The 22,505-nt window shown below is 40.4% G+C and overlaps 2 protein-coding genes across 11 annotated transcripts in view; one reads left to right on the top strand and one right to left on the bottom strand.

Annotated features, from left to right (window-relative positions):
• Positions 1-13,433, bottom strand: part of ITSN1 (intersectin 1) — a 136,571-nt gene extending 123,138 nt beyond the window's left edge. For 4 of the 6 annotated variants that reach the window (XM_084843664.1, XM_084843666.1, XM_084843668.1 and 1 more), the window contains exon 1: positions 13,176-13,433. The gene's annotated coding sequence lies outside the window, so the exon portion shown is untranslated. Of the gene's footprint in view, positions 1-968; positions 1,074-13,175 lie in introns of all 6 variants that reach the window. The other 2 variants (XM_084843665.1, XM_084843667.1) reach the window with 1 other exon arrangement.
• Positions 13,434-14,113: 680 nt separating this feature from the next.
• Positions 14,114-22,505, top strand: part of CRYZL1 (crystallin zeta like 1) — a 49,452-nt gene continuing 41,060 nt past the window's right edge. For all 5 annotated transcript variants that reach the window (XR_014789104.1, XM_084843663.1, XM_084843662.1 and 2 more), the window contains exons 1-4: positions 14,114-14,149; positions 17,261-17,332; positions 18,847-18,924; positions 20,727-20,799. Coding sequence is in view for 4 of the 5 variants with exons in the window: in XM_084843663.1 (XP_084699789.1) it covers positions 17,267-17,332; positions 18,847-18,924; positions 20,727-20,799 (217 nt within the window). In the remaining variant the exon portion in view is untranslated. The remainder of the gene's footprint in view (positions 14,150-17,260; positions 17,333-18,846; positions 18,925-20,726; positions 20,800-22,505) is intronic.

The raw sequence follows: 22,505 nt of genomic DNA, 5'->3' as shown, positions 1-22,505 counted from the left end.
AAGATGACAATAATTTTACATTTCAATTCCTACCTTTGCATTGGTTCAAACTTCGTACTATGAACTTCTCCATATTGCTGATACATGCAATATTTATCAAATTCTATCACAGCAGTAAGAACTATACTTCACGAAGTCCCATCATATAGCTATGTACATATTTCAGACAAAAGACCTCTATATCATAAAATAGCTTTATAAAACCTGTGCATTTAGAACATGAGCATCCCCTGTTCTCTTATTCTATCTGTATATGCACTGGGGAAAAATATAGGCTTAATAAACAAACCAGAAAATAGGCAGAGTGGGTAAGTGATTAGACTACGATTTAGGTTAAGACCTCACAACTTTGCCTTTCTGAGACTAAACAATTTCTGTATTTTCCCTCTCCAAATCTCTCATGCATGCTTCCCAGCATAGCAGGGAATAATGATAAATGCCTGATAACGTTCTGTGTAAACGTAGGACTTACAACTGACTCCCTCCACTCCAAAGTTTATGCCAATGAAATGTCATCCAGTAAGAGATCACCTTACTATTTTTCTGACAAAATGACAAAGCAATTATCTAAATCACAGTCCTAACTATTAATTCTAGGCACATGTTGACTCAGAATTAGTCTGTATGTTCATAGACATTGCCATTCTTAGCCAGGGCTCAAACTAGCATTACAAAAAAAAACCCTAAGAAACCAACCTTACTCCTATTTTCAAATTCCACACATGCAGAGGAAATGATAGGATGGTTCATCCTTGGCATAGATGTAACCAAGCTGCACAAAACAAAAATGTTATTTCCAATAATGGTTCTTGCTTGTGTTGAACTTTAATTCCTTCTTTGGTGTTATTCAGCTCTTATTTGCTCTACACGTTAGCTGTTTCTTCAAATCTTTGCCATTTTCATTGCACCTTTCCTATTGTATTTTTGCATACAAAAACAGGTATTTGTTATAATAAAGCAAGAAAAACCTGATTAAGCTGCACAGCAATTTATTTCATGCTTCTTTCTAGTGGTGCTATGGGCTTCATTTGCAGATTCTGGATTACTGGACTAGGATTCAGCCAGTCTTAAAACTGCAAATAATGAAAGTGCGATCTGATTAGTAAGTTCTCCAAAATACTCACAAACAAATCTTGAACTATGCAGAGATTAGAACAGATTGCTTTTAAACAAAGAAAAAAAGACCACCACAGCATTTTAGAAGTCAGCAAATACATCTCCAACATAACTCGTCTCAATACACTATCCTATCTTGAAAGTGGCTTTTCATTTGATGACGACATACAAAATAGTAATGTTCTCTATGACCCGGTTTACAGGCCATGGTGGTAAATCGGTAGTTATTTCACCCACGAATTGTGGGGATGTGCACCCCCTCAGAGCCACTTCCGCTTTCTGCACGATTGGAGGTTGTCAGCATGACATGTAAACCCATGGCTTGTTGTTGGGTTAAGTGCTGTGTTGTTTAGCCCCTAAACAACCCATCGGTTTGGGTTTGCACATTACACTGACAACGTTCGATCTTGCAGATCGGACGTTGTTTACAGAAAATAGAAGCATGCATCCCCGCAAATTGTGATTTGACATGATTTGCCACTGAAACCCATGATTTGCCACCAAATGCTGTCATGAACTGCGAACAGCGCCAATGTATACAATTAGAAGCCTTTACTGAAGGGAATTCATATCAATTCAATGGCTTGTAAGAGCCAGAGTTCATAAAAAGCAAAAATAGCCATATAACACTAAATGAAAATATAATCAGAAGTTCTCACTGAAATTCCAAGCCGGTTATGACAATTTTTCTGCAATTCTGAAAGACAACTCTGGCACCATATTTCACAAGAATAACATATAGAGAAAGGGGTTCCCAGATGTTGCCTCATAAAATTATGAAACTTTCTTCCTCTGGCAATTTGTCAAAGCCCAAGCTGAGATTTTCAAAAGCAATTCACCTGAAATAGTAAACACGCTTATGGAACAAAAAGAAATTATTGCACTGGTGCAGATGATTCAATTTTCAGGCATGAGTAAATATTAGGAAAATGATGAGTAATAAGTTATGATAAATTATGTACTAAATTCACTGCCAGCCATTATCCAGATTTCCTGGATTAGACATAGTAGAAGTATAAAAGTCTGAACAGGAATTAAATTCCTGGCCACGTAACAACAGAAGGCATAATACATATTTAAAATTAAAGCTGAAGAACAAATGTGTCAGACTTGCCACTGTTACGGTTCTTTAATTGTTCCTTTTTCTTCCGTACTGTTCCAGATTTTGGTTACTTAGTATCACAGAAAACAGTTCTAGATCAACCTTAGTGTTCCATACTACCATCTGTTAGAGAGGAGAAAGAACATTATCCACATAAAGATACCAAGAAGTAATGGATAGTGTTCAAGATGAAATTTCAACACTCTATTAGGAATATAAAAAGTAAAGGCATTCTTCAGCCACTTGATAGCACTAATGTAAAATACTATTGTACTAGTCCTTCACATATACAACACGCTTTTAATATCCATTAGAAAAGCCAAAATGTCTCTAAGATAGGTATATGTGCAGGCAGGCAGAGTGTACTTCCTGCGTTTACATTGCAAATAAACAAGTAGCAACATTTAATTTTAGCATAGTAATTTGTTTTCAGGTTCTATAGTCATTTCTCAAACATACCCTGGATTTGTAAATTAACAGCATACTCAAGTAGTTAATTAGTTTAACTACCCATGAATGAATCTGAAGGAAATTCTTTGCTGAAACAATATTGTTTAGCAAGCCAATAGCTACTAAGTTGTTTTAGGTATGCAACCATTACATGTGTTGCTAAGAACTAAATATGTATATTCAGCAGCTGAAAACTATGGATCAGCCGAACTGTGAATCAGCGGTGAACCAATACATAGGATCCAGATGGCAGAACCGTGCAGTGATATCAGCATTAGCTCCATAACTTCTACTGTCAGTAATACAATTTACATTGATTTCCTACCTCCTACCACATTGAAGCAGCAGTAGCAGGAGAGGCAAGCACAGCTGAATGAAGTCATCTGAATTCATATGGCAAACAACTGAGAGTACTCATGCACTAACAAATAATAACAGGTCCATTCAGAACTATTAAGACATTTTTGCGTCTCAATTATTAATGTTTGGAAGGGCACATTTTTATCTAACATTTGGCACTTACGAGATATCTTTTTCAAATATTTCAACTGTTAAAAAATGAACAAGGCTGATCACTGCTGCCTATGTGTTCATACACCAATTGTGGAGTGCCTACCACTCCCTGGACAGATGCAGGCTCTTTTGATTCCTAAACTGTGAAAAGCATTTTTTTCTTTGGGCATTTTAGGCAGCCAGGACATGGACACTCCTCTCTGGAACTCCATTCTTCAGTAGGGAAAAAGTATTTTCTTTGCTAGCCTCTTCCATCTGCATTAATAATGGATCCTAACTACAGTGGCAAAAGCTCAGTGCCACTTGACCTTTTATACCTATCTATAGACTCATAACACTCCAGAGTAAGAAAGCTACAGGCTGAAACAAATTTAGAAGCTGTTATCCCAAAACTACCAAGCATGTAAATGAGCCCTTATTTATAACAGTAACACCTCAAAAGTATGTTATTACTTCATCACAGTTATTGCTGATTATATGTCATTATAAAAAGACCATTTATTATATATGTTATTTTATTTATTTATTATTTAATTTATTAATCGCCCATCTGGCTGGTCACCCAGCCACTCTGGGCGATGTACAACATACAATAAAATAATAAAATTCTACAATAAAAACATTTTCTAAAATACCCTAACCCACCCCAAATGCCTGCCTGAACAGCCACGTTTTTAATGCACGACGGAAGCTCATTAAAGAGGGGGCATGACAGAGTTCCCTAGGGAGGGAGTTCCACAGAGTGGGGGCCACTACAGAAAAGGCCCTCTCCCTCGTCCCCACCAGTCTAGCTGTCCTGGCTGATGGGACAGAGAGAAGGCCATCCGAGGCTGATCTTGTTAAGCGGCCTGTCTGGTGTTATTCGTATTAACTCAATACAAGACTGAAGCTACAGTCTTACACATACTTACCTGAGACTCAGTCCCACTGAGCAATGTGAGACTTACTTTGGAGTAAACATGCAAGTTTAAAATGTATAGGTAAAAAGCACACTCAGTCTTACTCAAGTTTGCAAGGAAAGCTCTCTAAAGAGGAAGAAGAAAATATAAAAAGGACAGCTATCTTGAAGTATCTAGAAATACATTTAAAATAGGGATCAGCAACTGGTGAGCCTTGAGGGAAATCTCATCAGTCTTGCCAAGATGTACAACTCGCCTCCCTCACCATTGCCAACTCAGAGGCAAGAAGCCCTGTGAACTGCCCAGAGAGCTTCAGCTACTGGGGGGTACAGAAATGAAATAAAGCAAGCATTGTAAAGCAGTTGTGTCAAGAGGACTTGCTCACCCACCACTTTAAGGAGTGAAAGGTATCCATCCAGGACAAATAACAGAAAGAAAAAAGGTATAGTTTATTAAGGCCAAATGTATTGTTGAGAGAAGACTCTTCCCGGCAGGGACAACTTTATCTGAAAACATTTCTAGAAAGAACTACTTGAAATGGTCATGACTGCAGGACTGTCTAAAACTTTTCAGGTAAACCTGTGCTGAGAAAGAATCTTAATATGAAACACATTTGGCTGTAATACTGTTTGATACATCTTTGAGATTTCCCTTCTCCCCAACCCGCCAATTAGTCATCCTATTTGTCAAAATGGCCCTACAGCAAAACTAGTTCCTGCCCAAAGATAAAACACTTCCTTGTGCAAAGCAAAGCTCATCACTCTAAGTAGATCTGAATCACAAAGCACAGCAACAGGGATGCCACATAGGCTTAAGCTTAAGGAGCATGGGTTGGATTCAAAGAACCATGGACAAAACAAAAATAGTTGCTACCGCTGTTCCACTAATATCTGTCCAACTGCTAATGGAAGAATTCACACAATGCTATCTACAGTAGGTGAGTTCTATAGCAGTTTACATGCTTCTGCCAGCAGAATATAATCTCTGGATTCAATTTTACTTTTCTCACATAATAAATCTTGCACAAAAGGTAAAGATTTTGAAGAGCTCCTCTTATGAAACAAGGGGTTGAATCCAGGTGCTCTTCTGCTGTGAAAAATGTCTCTTATGAACACAGCAGGCAAAAACAGTTACTCTAGGACAGTGGCAGTTAAGCAACCTATAGTTATTTGGGGCATGGGGCAGCGAGCAAGTGTGCTGTCTCCTACGCACTTGCCACTTCCACTTTGCAGCAGCTTTCATAAACAACTCAGGAATGCCCTATTCCTGGTTTGTTTGATGCAAACTCTAAATCCGGAATTCTGGGTTGTTGAGAAACAAACAACCCAGAGTTTTAACCCATGATTTGTTGTTGGATTAAAACTCTGGGTTGTTTGTCCCTCAATCAACCAAAATTCCAGGCCTGCACTTCACATCAAACAGGAACACCTGTTCCTGAGTTGTTCATGAAAGTGGAAACAGTGAGCATGTGGGAAGCAGCATGCATGCTCAGGCTTTGGCCCACCAATCCATGAATTGGCATGGTGTTATGTGCGAACCAGGTCAATGTGTAAATTACACATAATTTGGTGGACTGCTCCACTCTTGCAGGCAATGAAACAGAACAGGGAATCTACACATGACCACACTGAGAGAGTATTGTTAGACATTACAAGGGAGCAGGTATGTGAGGTGGAAATTTTTCCAGTGCTTTATTTTTCCATGGGAAAATTTCAATTTCATTTGTTTATTAGTAACAATTAATGGATGCCAATTGTAAATACAGTGTTAGGCAAGGGTGTTTTTCAAGTGGTTATCCCTTACGACTATGTGAGAGAATGTATGTATGTCACTGAAATACATATGTCTCAATGTGAAATGGGATTAAAAAGTAGTGACAGTGGGGAAGGCATCCCCACAACTTCAGTGGAAGAGTTCAACTCTGTTGAAATAGTGGTTGTCAGCATATCATGCACAGTTATGTGGGTTGCTAAAATTAGTGTGTCAACAGTTTTCAGTACCTTTCCTCCCCACCCCCCGCAAATTTAATCAAAGTAAGGGAAGTACATGCTATTGTCTTTACATGTTTACAAGTATTCCAATTAAAAATTCTACATATCTTATTTAAATTATATTAAGTGTGTTTTAATTTTTTTCCTCAAACATTTCAGGTCAAATACTTGGGGTGTATTGGGGCAAAACATTAATATGGGTACACTGTCATTTAATAAAAACAAGAAAAATGAACATGCTAAATTAAATCATTCTCTAGGGCATCCAAAAATGTTCTGATGCAAATTACCCTATGCAAACTAGCCTAATGTGCGTAAGAAATATTTCCAGAAAATTTTCCAATTCAACACTTTCTGGAAAGCCCACGTCATTGTATTGGAGAATGTAACAGAGGGCTGCAAATTTTTGTAGTAGCCCTATGTTGTTCATGAGATCCGATTCTTCCTTGAGCTTCCCAAAGCGTGCTGTACAATGAAACGTATATAGTAAATGTTTTTAAGTGTATCAAAATATACTCTAAGGTCCAAATTATACTTTCTTGTACAACTCCATGTTTAAATTCCATGTTTTATACATGAAATAAAAATGCAGATATTGCTGCAACTACAAGATTAAAGCAGTCAGAATACCGTTCTCCACAAAATAGAGTCTGTTTATAATCAATGTTGCGCTTGTGCCCTGCTTGTGGGTTCCTGGTCAACAGCTGGTTGGCCACTGTGTGAACAGAATGCTGGACTAGATGGACCCTTGGTCTGATCCAGCATGGCTCTTATGTTCTTATGTAATGTTTCTAATGATCTTGAGCATATTTGTGAAATAACATTCAAAGTATATTTATTTGATTTGTACCCTGCCTTTCTACCAAGAAAAATGGCAGTCAAGATAGGTTACAATCACAAAATAAGACATGACATGTGTGACAGAACCTAAATTATTTGACCAGTTGATAGGTAAGAAGATAGGGATTTATGACACAGTGGGAGCCAAGCCACCTTGTATCAAACATTGGTATATTTGGGTACGTTACAGGTATTTTAGAAATTGATAAAAAAGTGACTCAGTTTCAAGTCTATTCCATATTAACTGTGCATACGCATAAATCTTAAACAGAATACTTGGTTTGGTTTTATCTTTGTGTTATGTCATAGAAGTTTGCTAGGGAAATAAATATTATTTTCATGCAACAGAGCAAACATTTATTCATGGGGGGGGTGTTTCCGCACAATTTTAGTAATGTTGTTTCTTTCAGGACATGTCAGGAAAGTATGGCAAGGGAGTAGGTTTATGCACAGAATAAATAGGCTTTTACCACCTGAGAGAGAACTAGGAATGAGGAGGGAGGGTGGCCACATTTGTTTTCCCACTTCAGAACGGAGGGGGTGTTGGTCTACCTTATACAGGAAAATGTGCATCTGTATAAGAGGAGTTGAACCCTGCCCCCTCTCCATATCTCACCATGCTCCATTTCCTTCTGTACCTTTCTCCCTAGGCAAGCTCATGTCTGGTATTGGAACTGGGCTGGGAGGAGTTTCCTTCAAATTGATGAAACACAGCAAGGTGGAGAGAAGTAGGAGTTTACCTCACTTTACTCATGTGTACTTTTTGTTGTGAAGGTTAAACTTCCACCCCACTTTAAATGTCAGTGGGGAAGACACATGAAGAACAAATGTTGTTTCCCTCATCACATTTGGTTTTGGCTTTAGTCTCAATTATCAGCTGTTTTCTAAATCTATTTACAGGCATCCCAACCCTATATATGTTTACTTAGAACAAAGGGTGGGCAACTTGTGGCCGTCCAGATGTTGGACTGCATTTTCCATCATTCCTCACCACTGGCTATAATGGCTAGGGCTCATGGGACTCTTAGTCCAGCAACATCTGGACGGCCACAAGTTGCCCACCGTGAGCTAAACATATGTTCCACTGGAATTAACAGGGCATACCTCAGTGTACGTGGGTACTTTCCAAATCTAAAAATTTCAAAAATACAGACATTTGAAGTAATTCTCAAGACGACAAACCTGGAAAAAACTACTGTTCAATTGTAGCACTACCAACGCAAGAGAGAAGCTAAAACAATCAATTCTTTTTACTGCAGCTTTAAGCAACACTTTCTGTTAAGTCTGAAGAAAAGATTCTGGGCTTAATACACTGGTTAAATTGTTCTGAAACAGCTCATCTGTGTGAAAACATGACTGCTGTAAAGCTGCCAAAGTGAGAGCATACAAGTACTAATCATACAAGCTTGAAAGGTCTATGAGCTGCTTCAGATTAAATGCCAATGGTTCTATGGTTTGAATTAAAGAGGCCTTTAAGTTAGACCATTTCCTTCTTTTTGCTTGCCTCATTGCTAGAAATATGCATTTCCTCCACATACTCCTGGCAATTTCCCTGACACCTAGAAGAAACTGCAGTCCTGCTTCCAGTTACATAGAAGTGTAAGATATGGGAATTCTTTTATCTTCTATTCTTTGGTCCCTCCTCTTTTGAAGTACAAAATCTGGAAGGTGAGACTTATTTAAAAAGAAATATGGAAGCACAACTTAACAATAAGCCAGTCAAACAGCAAACATGCAATATAATTTTGTTTTCTTTTTTTAAAGTTTCAGAGAAGAACAGGTATGTAACTACTGGGATGATGCACCCATGCTTCTCAGGCTACTAGGATATTGAACCCTTCCCTCCCAGAAAGATCATGGCAAGGGGAAGATTCCCCTGGACCTATTTAATGAACAGAAAAAGAACGGTTGCAAAGAGCTTACTTCCCCCCTCCCTGCAAGAAAGAACTCTCAGCTCAACTGCCAGTTACCTTGGGACTGCAGAGCTAGAAGCAGGAACATTCTGATTTCTGCCACCAGCCACTGAGAGGATGCACCCCCTACCTCCTAAGAAGATTGTGGCAAGGGGAAACCAACTTGGTCTCATCCACTGGCCAGGAAAGGGGCAGCTTTCCTATTCCCTCCCCATTCTTTTTTTCCTTTTGTATCTTAGGTGCATTAATAATGTTAAACAACAACATATTTGAGTATATGTCACAGTGCATATGCATCATATGCACAAAATGACAACACTAAACATAAATACCAGGGGTTAGGGCTACAATCCTAGACTCATTTGGTAGAGAGTAAGTTCCACTGAATATAATAGTACTTTGATTCAAGGAAACATGTATAAATAAATTAAATGCAATTAAATGTATTTATATCCCACCTTCCAAGAGGTTCAAGGCAGCTTTATCAAAACAGTAAAAGAATACAATGAAAACCATCAAAAACAAATCAAACAAATAGATTAAAAAGCAACACATAAAAACAGTTTAAAACAGGCAGTTTGATCCAGACTAAGTTAGTCACACCTGGTTCCCACCAGAATCAATGAGACTTAAATTAGTCATGAGTAACTTTTCTCATTGATTTCAATGAAACATAACTATAACTTGGACTGGTTCCAATCCAGCAGCTATAACAATTAAAAAAATACAAATTCAATTACCTCATTCAAGGAAAAGGTATAACTTGTTACTTAAAAACCCCAATAGGATAAAAACACACTGAAGAGTAAACAGAAAAAAATATGGCTTCATCAGAGTCACTAAAGCCCTAAAGCGTTCCTAAACAGTCACATCTTCACATATTGTAGTGGCAGACCAACAAAGAAGGATGGAGGCAGGGAGTTAGAGATGGTGTTGATGAAGCCACAGAAAAGACTCTGTAGATTGTGCTGCACGTTCTGCTAGAATGTATGTCAGAGTAATACTGCATGGATTGTACAGTTACTACATCTTTCTATACAGAGATAAGATTCTTGAAGGAACTGTTGGAACTCCCTTCTGGAGCTCTTGTTCTATAGAAAAACTTTCAATTAAAAAGTGCAGTTATTCATGCTTTGGTAACAGCTTTTAGACTATATTGGCTGCCTTCAAAGACTGTTAAAAAACTACAGTTCATGCAAAAGGCAGCATCAAGATTACTAACCAGTATGCTGGTAACACCCAACCCTATCTCTTCTTTCTATCTAATCCAAGGAAACTGTTCATATTCTAGAACAGTGTTAATCCAGATCAGGGAACAGGGATTCAACCTATCTTGGATGGTGTTACGCTCCCCTTGAAGACTCATGTTTGCTGTTTGGGTGCACCCCTGAATTCAGCCTTGAACCTGGATGCCTAGGTTTCAACTGTAGCCAGGAGCATTTTTGCACAGATAGGGCTAGTTAGTATGCTAACTGTATGCGTTCCTGGAAATGTCACATCTGGCCATGGTGATACATGCCTTAGTTCAAGCATCAACAACCTCTGGCACACAGGCCAAACACAGGCCAAATATGGCCCACCAGATTGGCCCATCTGCCCCCTGCCCAAAGCCCCACCTCCTCAGAGGGTAAAGAACACAGGAAAGTAAAGAACACGGGAGAGCATTCAACTATTTAAAGAGCTGACTTTAACCTTTAAAGCTCTGAATGGCTTGGGACCAGAGTAATTAAGGATCGCCTCCTCCTGCAATGGATCTACCTAAATTATATCACTGGTGGCCTTTTTCCACATTCCCACCCACAGAAGTAAGGCAGCTGGTGACCAGATATAGGGCCTGCTCAATCATGGAGCCTTGCCTCTGGAATTCCCTTTCCAGAGAAGTTTGCCTGACAATGTCCCCTCTTTCTTGAGGCCAGGTGAAAACCTTTTTCTTCACCCTGGCATTTTAGATTTTGTATATATTTATGCTAGAGTTGTATTGCTGTTCTATTTTAGTGTAGTTTACTTATTTTAATTTAATTTTATATTTGTTTTCAACTTCTAATAAGCAATTGAAAGCTTCAGCTGAAAACCTGCTGAAGTTTTTCTTAATATTCTAGAACAGTGTCTGATGTTCTCTGTTCTAATTACTCTGTTCCAATCCTGCAGACAGGCTTTTCTAATGTTCAGCCTTGATATTTGTTCTATTTATTATTTTCACATACTGAGTTCAACATTCTTTCATGTCATCCATTCATTGTAAAGACAGAAAATTTACAATTTAATTTTGCTACTATCCACCTGGTAACTTTTTGCATTACTAAAAGCTGCCAAATCATGTATCTCAGTTTTCATTTCTCCAGCAAAAATCTGTTTGACATTCTTCAGAATTTAATTTATAAATGCTGTATGAATGTCATATGTAACTTTCTATTACTTATTTTCTCATTTGATATTTAATACAAAATGTATACTACGGATCAAATAAGAATAAAATCAACTGATGAGAAAATCAGCAAGTAACGTTTTTGAAGGGCCACTTGGAGAAATTAGAGAGATCACTGGTCTCATAAAGCAAACTGCTAAGTTCTGTTGCTAGAGATACTCCTTCCATGATAGCAACTGGGGAGCCAGGTAGCATCTTTGAGGGGCCAAGGAACTCCAACTGCTATCACCTAGACTAGAGCCAAAGATATTCTACACCTTATATTAAAGCATACTGTGATTCTGTTATTCACTCCAATATAGCTTTTGACATTTTACAACAAGCTGTTGTTCACTTATACTTGACTTGGGATGCACTGGAAATCCCAGACACTTTGAGTATTAATCTCCAGCTAGTTATCTCTTTACACGTCCATTATATGTGCACTATCATCTAAATCTTTAGACACAGACCCTGCTAGGGATGAATAGTTTCATAAGAGATCTAAAAATGTAACTTAATTCCTTGGACTCGCCCTCAGGCACAAAGCACTGAAGGAGATACATTCATCTTTAATAAATGGCCAAAAAGAGTTTACAATTTGCAAAAGATGGGTATGAGCAAGGAGCCATTATGTCATACTTCCATGGCCACTTCATTATTGAACTTGGAACACTTGCTCCAGGTGCAGAAATGAATGGAGGACCCTTAAGAAGAATGAAATTTAAAATATTCTTATCGGGCTATCAAGTACAGGGTTTGTTTTTAGTTACAAATTTTCTAAAAGGCAAAAAAGCACATGCCCAGAATGGAGCATCTGAACCAGAAGCCTATAGGTATAAGTGTAATCAATACATTGCTATCTTCCAGGGGAAATGGAAGAGGCATGGTAAAGGCCTTGCTTCTATCAGGGCTAAATGCTAATCTCTCTACTGGACAGTATTCCTTTCACTACAGTACTGTGAGGGCTGAGAAAGCGACAAGGACTACAAAGTGCAAGCCAAGCCAGATGCAAAAATCTAGACACTCTTCTTTTTTTGCCAGAGAGTATCAAAACATAAGAGAGATTCCTCCTGGGAAACCATGGCTACCCGTAGGTAGTGTTTTCTAGACTACCAGGAATTCAGCCAGGGACTAAGCAAGTTACTCCTGTATGCACTGCCTTCGATTCTCGTTGCATAGTCTACCGGCGAGTTTTGTTAAAATACAGGAACACGCCGTTTCACCAAGCCACCCAACCGGAGACGTCGACTGCGTTTTTCTGGCAAAGCAAGACAATCGTTTGCCCGAGTAGAGCATAAGCCACACACATAAATAAGCAGGGCCCAGTCTTCACATCAGACACACTACTTCGCTCTGCCTGTTATATGCCCCCGTGAGTAAAAAGTCAAAAAGGTTAGGGCAGACGAAATCAAAGACCGACGAACTGCCCCTCGGCGCCCGATCACGAGCTTTAAAAATAGAAAGAAATCACGGCCGCCGGCAAAGAGGTCCTGGTGCACACTACGGGTTACTGACTATGGATCACTGCTGTGTTACACAGGATGCGCCTGTGGTGATGAGAAGACGAGCCCGGGGCAATGGGGAGCGATGGAGGGCCCGCGGCCAAGCTATGGGTGGGGAGGGGTCTGTCCTGGAAATGGTGAGAGTATAAAAGGGGGGCCGAAATTAGAGAGGGGCCAGCCAGAACTAGCACTGAAATGGAGGAATAACAGGGCGGACGGTAAGAATAGATGTGGAGCCCCTAAACAGGCAGGCGTGGGAAGGATAGCTGGAAGAGCAGTGTGTGCGCGCGGGTGTGACGGGGGGGGAGGGGACACCCCCTCACCTCAGGCTCGCTCTCCCTCTAGCGCGCCTGCGCTCACCTCACCAGGGTGACCCCCGCGCTCTCCCCGCCAGTTGAGCCCCTGCCCACAGCCAGGGCTCTCCTCCGCCTCACGCCACTACCTCATATCTGTCGGTTCTCGGTGTCCTCTTCACACCCACGGCAAGGACAGAGGGAAAACAGCAGCCGGCAGGACGGCGGCGGCAAAGGCCACCGCCTCCGCGAGACGCACCATCCCCTCCCGCGTCCGCTCTTGCTATAACCGCCGCCGCCTCTTTGGAGCCTCCACCGACTCGGGAAGGGGGAGGGGAGCCACCAGCCTGGCCGCCCGGCTCCTTCTCACACACCCGCTATATTACTGCGCAACCCCGAGAGAGACCATCCTGAGGCAGCCAACCAAGCCCTTACCCACCCAGAGATCCCACCCCTCTCCTGATGACGGACGTGCCCATCCACCATTAGGAAAGGGGGAAATGCCACGGAGTTCTTCGCTTTAAGCGCGCTCTGGGATATACTGATAAGGGCGCCTGCCAGGCAAGGGCAGCGAATTATTAGATCTGTGTTTGGGGGCTCGCTCATGTTTGCTCGTCCCATTATAGTTAATAGGACAAACGAAAACCCTCCTCTATTTGTTTAATGAGAAACAGATCCAAGGACTGATAATTGCAGGTCTGAAGTTCCGAAGGAGGAGCCATGGGTGGGTGATCAAGTCAATCTTACAAAAAGAAAACACAATGAAGCAGCCTCGCCTTCCATTCAAAGTGAAGCATTCTTGCCTTTCACATGGCTAGTACGGCTTTTCATCACCGCCCCCTCAGCAGTAGGAGAGGCGCTGCATTCTGGGACCAATCAGGCGATCCGCCTTGCACGGCATGCTGGGAATAGTAGTCTTCATCGCCCAGGAGTTCCCGTCGCGAGGTGATTAGAATGCGTTTGGATTCCAAAGCTCGTTTCGTCCTGCCCCGCCTATATAGAGTGACAGCAGTCCTGGCCAATTGCTGGTTGCTTTTCTGCGGAGCTCAGTTTTAGGATTTTCTGACCAGGATTTACGCTCCCGCGAGAGTCAGAGAAAGGGAGAGCGCGAGGCCTAAGCGAGGTAATGGGTTTGTCATGGTAACCAAGGCCTCTTTTACGGGAATGGGGGTGAGGCGCTAGGGGTGTGAGGCAGAGGGCGTGGGCAAAGCAGTGCAGTCCTTGGCAGTGTCCATCAGCCTCTTCGACCGGCAGTCGCCGCCCCCTTTATTCCGCAGCAGTTCAGTAGCTCTAGTCTTGGTTGCAGCCCTCCTGAGGAAGGGCGAGGCGTCTGAAGTTGGGCAGCTCCCGGTATCTATTTGTCGTTGTCTCCACGTGTTACGCTTTAGCGGCGAATAGGGTGGGGAGTACAGACCTTGTGATGGCACTGTGGTGGGGACATTTTCATTTATTTATGAGGTAAACAGTTATTTTTGAGAATTTTATACTCTGCTCTCAGAGCAGCGAAGAGGTAAACTAAAAAGTAAAGTAAACGACCCCCCCACGCTCACACCAGAAAAAAACCTTCTAAAATCCCACAGAGAGCAGTTTCCAGTATATGCTAGCGACTGTTCGGTTAAAATGCAATTCAGCACTAAGGCATAAATCAGAATTACACTTATTTGGAAGTCCCGTTGAATGGAGTAGGATCGGACTCCTGAATAAACATGCACAGGAGTGTGTTGGAAATAAAACATCTAAAAGATCTGTGCAAATGAAAAGGCCTTTGCCTGGTGCTGAAAAAACTTCAAGCCCCATGCCAGGCAAGCGTTCCAAATTCAGGGTGCTACAATTGAGAAGGCCTGTTCTTGCATCACCACCTGAAGCTCTGAAGGTGTAGGAACATCAAGCAAGGCCTCCAAAGATAATAATAATGTTGGGGCAAGTTTGTGCAAGAGAAGATGGTTCTTCTTCAAGGCCCTGATGTAGGATATATGGAATAAAATAGGGCAGCCTTCCCCAACCTGGTGCTTCCCGATGTTTTGGACTTCAACTCCCATCAGCCCCATCCAGTATGGCCAGTGGTTGGGAATGCTGGGAATTGTAGTCCAAAATATCGAGGCCACCAGGTTGGGGAAGGCTGAAGGTTATCTCTAAAAATTTCCAAGTCGGGTCAAGAGCTATATATCCTTTCATACACAATATAATCCAGTTGTGGTTCCTTCCATCACACCTACTCAGAACTCAGTGCACTGAAACATCATCTATATTTATGGGGTATACTTGGTGAGTAATTAGGAGATGTCCTTCAAAGTATGGAGAAAGATGACGAGGTACAGGATTGAGGGGTGGATGACAGAGACAACAGTGAAGGTTACAGATAAGATAATCCATACTCTTAACGGTTAGGACTAAAAACTACTAGCTTCCTTGGTGAAAACTGAGACTCAAGTTTCCAGATCACATCCTGCACAGAATGTGATAATGAATGCACAACCTTTCCTGTGTTTCCTTATGTGCATTTCACACCTGTCCCATCACAAACTGCTACGAATAATCTGTTTCTAGAGGAACAATTCTATTAGTCTGTTGCAGAAAAACAACAGAGTCTTATGGCGCCTTAGAGACTAAACATTTGTTATGGCATAACTTCTGTGGACTACACAGTCCACCTCATCAGATGCAGGAAGCGTTATCCTGAATTACAGGTATATGAATGTATGTGGCAGGTGTGGAAAAGGTTAACACACATACACACACCAGTTCATCTGCAGCAGGTGCTGGGATATTGCTTGGAATGTACCCTTGCATTTTTACAGAATATTGATTGTGCAAACTGAGAATGCACTAAGGGTGCAATCCTATTTGGATAGTCACAAGCCTCTGAAATTGGAGGCTGCTAGCTATCCTATGCAGAGAGGCTGGAGCACAGAGGGGAACCTCTCCCCTGTGCTCCAGCCACCCTGCATTTTTGTCTAGATGGGTGATCTCAGGGAAGGGGAGGGAAGGGGCCTGGGGACCCAACAGGAAATTGTGTAAAGCAGCTTCCACAGCCTTCTCCCCTCCTCAGGACCGCCTCCTTTTCTCCACGCTCCATTTCTGAGTAGCCAGCACAGACAGAACTACGCCATCTATGAGGAGGTGGGGAGCGCAGTTTCTGGGATCCGAGATTTGACCCCTGGCTCTGATCTCAGTTCCCAGAAACCAAACAATCCTATGACCCTCTAGACAGTGTGTAGTGTCCATAGGATTACTTCCTTAATGTGCCCAGTGCTCTTTTGTATTTGTGCTTTTAAGGAAAAGGACCATTATGGTAGCCAAACACTGACCAAATTGTCTTTCAGAGAAACTTGTTTATTATTATTGATCTTCCAACTGAGGAATCCTGATAAGCTTCCAAATAAGTAACTCTAGCATTCTCCAGGAGTTTGAAAACACTGATCTTTCCATTCCCTTCTTTTCCTCAAAGATACTCCAGTGGATAAGCAATCTTGACCACAAACTCCTGGAGTAGTCTAGTATACTATAATGTGTTGGGCTTAATTCTGGGGAACCTGGCTTCTAATTGCAATTTAGCAAGAAATTCAGTGATTGACGTTAGGGAGAAGTCACTATCTGTTGCATTTTGTTCCCAGTAACTTAGAGTTACTGGGAGCAAAATGCAACAGATAGTGACTTCTCCCTAACGTCAATCACTGAATTTCTTGCTAAATTGCAATTAGAAGCCACTTAGAGTTACTTAGAGTAACTGGGAGAATGAATAATCATTGGAAATCATTTTTGTACTTCCACCACAAACTTAAACCTATTTACTAAAAAAAAACCCCTCCTCAATTCCGATTGACCCCAACAGGATGAACAGGATTTACTTAGAAGTAAGTGCTGATTAGGCTTTACTGTTATTACCAAATCAAGTTTTTGCAATAAGATTTTTTTTTGTATTCATATATTTTTCCTATGTTGTTAAATAAGAAGATATGTTACTTTCTGTGGAGTTGTCATTGTTGTATAATGGTATCGCTTTCAAATGAGCAATTGTTCAATAATATAGAATGAAGCTTTCACTTTGTTTGGTTCATTCTTTCATCTATCAGAAATAGTGGTAATGACATAGATTTTATCTATGGTCCAGTAATTTATCAAAAGCATATTATCTTCTTTTGCCTTCCCTCTTGTAATAAATTAACAAACATATCTAAAATCTTTGCTCTGAAATCTGCTTAGAAGCTCTGTATTTATTCATTTTATTTTAAAGGTCACTATGAAGGGCTTATACTGGCAGCAGAATTCATCTGGAGAAGAAAGAAGTTTTGTCTTCCTGGAAAAGGTGAGTTACAGTGCAATGCTGTAGATGTCTACTCAGAAGTAGGTCCTATTGAATTTTATGTGGTTTACATCCAGGTAAGTTGGAATATGATTGCAGCCACATTTGCTAAAAGCAAAGACGTAGCCAGAGGTGGAAACCGTAGTTTAAATATTTAAGGTATCTTCCTATGTTCCTATGAGTCTGAAGCACTGTCCCAATTTTAAACATTAGAAGCATTTGAGTACAGTAGCTGTTTTCTACACAGCACAGAGCAACTGGATAGGTTTGTAAAACTTATCACTTGCTTCTTAGAGTGGAAAGTAAATTGGAGTTGGATTAATGGAGAAACTTTGAGCAGCTGCGTGAACCTGAGAAAGTTCAAATCACACTTCTGCAGAAATGGGATGTTTTTTATGTGTATTCTATTCTGTACATTGTTTAGTGACATTAAAGTCACTGACTATTCACAGTACAGGATGAAACTGCAACACTATAATCTAGGGGGAAGGAAGAGTTTTATCTACAAAACCAGTTAAATTGAAAAATTTAGTCAGAAGCCAATTTAGTCCCTCTAACTATAATGCTGTGTTGATACTTATTAGATATAAAAGAGTTGTCATTATATCAAATGCAAGATTTATTAAATTTCTTGGCAATAGAATACTATTTCAATCAATTTTTCTCTTACACTGAAATTAAATGACATAGTTTAGTTCAAAGTGCACAAAAGTAAGTTCTATGCTACTGTCTGTTGGCAATGAGCATCAAATAGATTTCAAGTAAATATGGCTTGTTTTTCTCCTATAATAAAGTATCATTGTGGCCACAATCTAATGGAATATGTGTGTGTGTGAAGAGAAGAACTGTGTACCTTCAAAAGGTTTTATGGTGGTATTAAACATTACCAGAAAATGCATTTCACTGATAGTTACTGCTAAGAAAAAGTACGTGGGAGGGAGAAAGTCTGCTGCTTTTCACTGCAACTCCCTCTCCCAGCCATTTTGCCACCCCACAGAATCCCAGATTTATACTTTCTCTCCCTGGGGTGTATGTGTGTAAACCCATAAAGGGAAAAGTGGATTATGGATGAAGAAAAGCAGCAGAGAAGTGGCAGATGGGGAAAGTGTTAAGCATTCCCTCCCTGCCACTCTTCTCTCTTCCAAATAAACTTTTCCCCACACTTGTTTTTACCAAACAGGTTCAGACATTGGGATTTGTTACACACACTTGCATGTAGTGTGTAATTCTGCACTTAGGTTTTCACCTTAGCTACTAATACTGCTAACGATACAAATTGCATTTTAAACAGTAAAGTAGCTTGTTTCTTCAGTGGTGTAAGCACTTGTGTTGGAAGCTTCAAAGAAATCTTCAACTGTACCAATGGTTCTTCTCTGTGATATCTTCCTTCAACAAGGGCCCTTGACTTTTGTTCTGTTTTATAGTCAAAATGTTGGATGTGCTTTATTAAAGAATAAGCTATTGTTTTAGTCTGCATATATGTTCTATAGTGTGTGTATCATATCACTTTGTCTTAGGATAACCTTCCTGTTGTGAGAGACAACTATGTGAAAGTGCAAGTTAAAGCCTGCGCTCTTAGCCGGATTGATACAAAGGTATTTGTAGTACTTTTATTTGTAGAAAGTTGAGGAGAGTTTGTTCTTCCTGTGAGCCTGCTCTCAGTGGATTCAAATACATGAAAATAAGTTCAAATCATTCTTTGTGACAGCTTTGGATGGAAGCTGACAGATCTTTCTCCCTCTCTCCTCCCTCTTGCAGCCCTCCGCACCCCTGAAAATCTGCTCTGGGGGGTCCCTGAACACTTCAGAGCAGATTTTGAGGTAATCATCCCTTTCCTGGTTCCACTGAAGCAATCCGGTCAGCAGAAAAACTTCACTGGATTTCGCTTTTTCCATCACCCGATAAAGTTAATTAGATTTCACCCTTTTTCAGTATAACTGTACATGTATAACGTATAGCACAATTCTAGGCATATTTAAATAGAAGTAAGTCCCATTGTGTTCATTGGAGGTTACTGCCAGGTACGTCTGCATAGGATGGAAGCCTTAGTTGAATAAATAATTCCATTATTTGTTATCACCCATATTTTTTTTTCAAGCTATAAGTTGGGCCAGCAGGTCTAGTCCCATCTATCTTGCTGAAATATTTTTAAAAATGATAACATGAATGAAGAAAAAAATCCTAAGGCCCAAAGGCTGGTTTCCATGGACAGTCAGTTGCAAGTTGCTTGAAACAACCTTCCCCATGAGGGTTGTTCCACATGATAGCCATAATGGCTAAGGTAGCGTACCACATAAATTGTTTCCATTGTCTACAGAGTTTCCATTCCAATGCCAGGAATGTTTGCAGTTGATGTGGAGAATCTCCACACAATAGGAGAGATCCAGTGAGCTGCCCTACATGTTAGGACTGCTTCAGTTACCATGCAGAAGTTGTTTCAAGTGACATCCCCATGACTACCATTACATGTAAATTGGATGTAATGGAGGCTTAAGTGAATGCTATCTGCCCACACTTAGAGCTAAGCAGCCCCTTGGGTGCTTTGTCTAGTCCTGTGGAAATGAGTTGGGCAACATCTACCTAATCGCTTGTAGGGATTAGACTTACAGTGTGTACAATTAAGCATCCCAAGGTGTGTGCAGCATGAAAGCCTGTATATTACATTTAGCCTGCTACTAAACGTGTTTAGTTTATTGTGTTCTTCTTATACACAATGTTAAAAAGAAAACTAAAAACTTCTGTATGTGATTTTTCTTTGTTTTGTTAGTGTGTGTTTGATATGGATAGACTAGGATATGAGCCATTTATGCTGCAATCCTATATGCACTTACCTGGAAGTAAGGCAAAATGTATTAAAATTACTAATAGAAACAAAACGTGTATGTTTAAGATTTTTCATAGCATTTCAACAATTAGATAAATTAGCTAAAATTCTAAACTGCAAATAAAGAGTTTTTATCAGTGCAAGTACATTTAAGATTGCAGCTGCCAGGCAAAATCTCAAGTATTTGTGTATGGTTATCCTGTTACTGGTTTATCCTAGGCAGGATCATTTTTGTACATACAGTAGCTAGAGCATAGCCATTGTGAAGTACTGGGCTTCCACACCAGAGTCAAGTCTGTATTATCAAGGATACTAGATCTACAGTACAATCCTATGCATTACTCAGAAGTAACTCTTGAGATTCGATGTGGCTTGCTCCTTGGAAAGCCTGCATAGAATTGCAGCATTACTGAGCTATATCATCCACCCTTCTCATCCTATTATTCTGGATAATCAAGGCCTGATTGCTTTTACTAAAGTTCTGGAGGAGGCCATAATAGTATTTTACTACTGTAATATGTGCTCACATGTATTAGTCTTGACAATACATGTTCTAACCATTAATTGAACTAGCTTTTGTCAGAAATCAAGATGGAGAAGGAATTTCTACCTGTTGGGAGAGAAATTGCTGGTGTCGTGTTGGAAAGTGAGTATACTAATTAGCATACTGTTACTATTCTCTTTGGCAGTGAAAAATGAAGTGTAAACATTATTGGAGCTGTACAACATTGAACCATTAATCTTTTCTATATAGAAACTGGTTTCCAATGTTCTGTGACCCTCTCCTAACATTCTATCACATTTGTAACAAAGACATAGAAGCCAGAATAGGGCTGTACACATTGTAGCAGGCTTGATTCTTAATGGCTGGGATCATCAGGGTAAAGCGGCAGGTTTAGCTTTATCTGCTTGCGTCCCCAAGTGTGTTCCTTTACTTTCTCCTGTATAAGTGAATAACTCCCATTAACTGCTAATGAAAGAATAATTGGCAATAGTGCCGCAGTGGGGGTAAAATCTGCCTACCACCCCTAATTCTGGATTGTCCAGCCACCACCAAAGTGATTTCTCAATGGGGGAGCAATATCCTTCCCCCTTCTGAAGGGCTTGTTTTATTTATCTTCATTTTCCCATTTCTAACCTGCCAGTATGGTTCCATAGTGTACTCAGGACAACTTACAACAATCAATTCTAAAACAAAATTCAATCCTAAAATGCTAAACACACCCAACACCAACAATAGAATTACTAAAAGGGGCAGTAAAATGCACCATAAAACCAGTTTTCAGCATCTGACAAAACGCTTAAACATTCAGGTTGATCCCCAAACAACAAATGAAATAAGATGTTCTAACATTATTTTCAAAGGAGAAATTGAGCTAGCCTGGTAGATTTCTCTGGGGAAAGAGTTCTGTAGCATAAGAAACTTGAGAAGTCCCTGCTCATTGTCCAAGCCAATCTAATGCCCAGTTCAGACAAAATAGAAAACCATGGCCAGTGTGACATGCCTCACGCTTACGTGCTTTGCCCTTCCTTCTCCCTTTTTCATGCCAGCGAGGAGTTCAGAAACGTCTACTTCTGATCTTCAATTAACCACAGTTCCCTGTGGCATCTGAACTCTAGCACCTGTGATTGGTTTAAACCAGTGATTTCTCAGCTCGTTTCAATCGGCAAACCACCAGGCCAATCAAAAAAAAATTGTGGACCACCTTCATTTATTTATGTATTTATTTTGGTTGAGACATGGTTAGAAAGAGCAGACACATTTTGGTTTGAAACATATTTATTTCTTAGATATTTGGATTCTCTTACTGACAAACCTTTCAGTGTTTGGAGTGGTACTTGATAATGCACAATGAATATCGCTTTCTACTGCGAGCCAATTCCTCTGGTTGGACTTAACATGCAACAAACACAAAAATCCCATCTCACACAAATAAGTTGATGCAAACGGCAAAAGAAATCTGACTGCGTGTGCTGACAGATTTGGGTAATTCCCAGTCGTCCTGGCCCAGAATTTTGCTATGGTAGACTGCTTGTACATGTCTTGGGTCACAAAATAATTTTTCAGATCCAAGAATTCTTCCTGCAGATCCTCTGGAACACTATTAACATCTGTTGTGAATGGATTCCTGATGAAAGATAATCCATCCTTTGTCCTGTACACCTCCGTAAAGTATGGCTGGAATTTGTCTCGTAGCTTCCGTAAATGATCAAAAATGTGCGTCCGAATAGCTTCCTTTTTCCAAGCATGGCATCCACACATGGAAATTGAACCAAGTTATTGCCTTTGACTCTTACCATCCAGAGTTCCAACTTCAAGAAAAGCCTTGACGATGCTTTGGCAAGAGAACA

This window comes from Heloderma suspectum, chromosome 3, assembly GCF_057233095.1.
Source record: "Heloderma suspectum isolate Gila_16-S chromosome 3, 16-S_ref, whole genome shotgun sequence".
NCBI classification, from domain to species: Eukaryota; Metazoa; Chordata; class Lepidosauria; order Squamata; family Helodermatidae; genus Heloderma; species Heloderma suspectum.
This window is presented reverse-complemented; position numbering and strand designations above follow the sequence as displayed.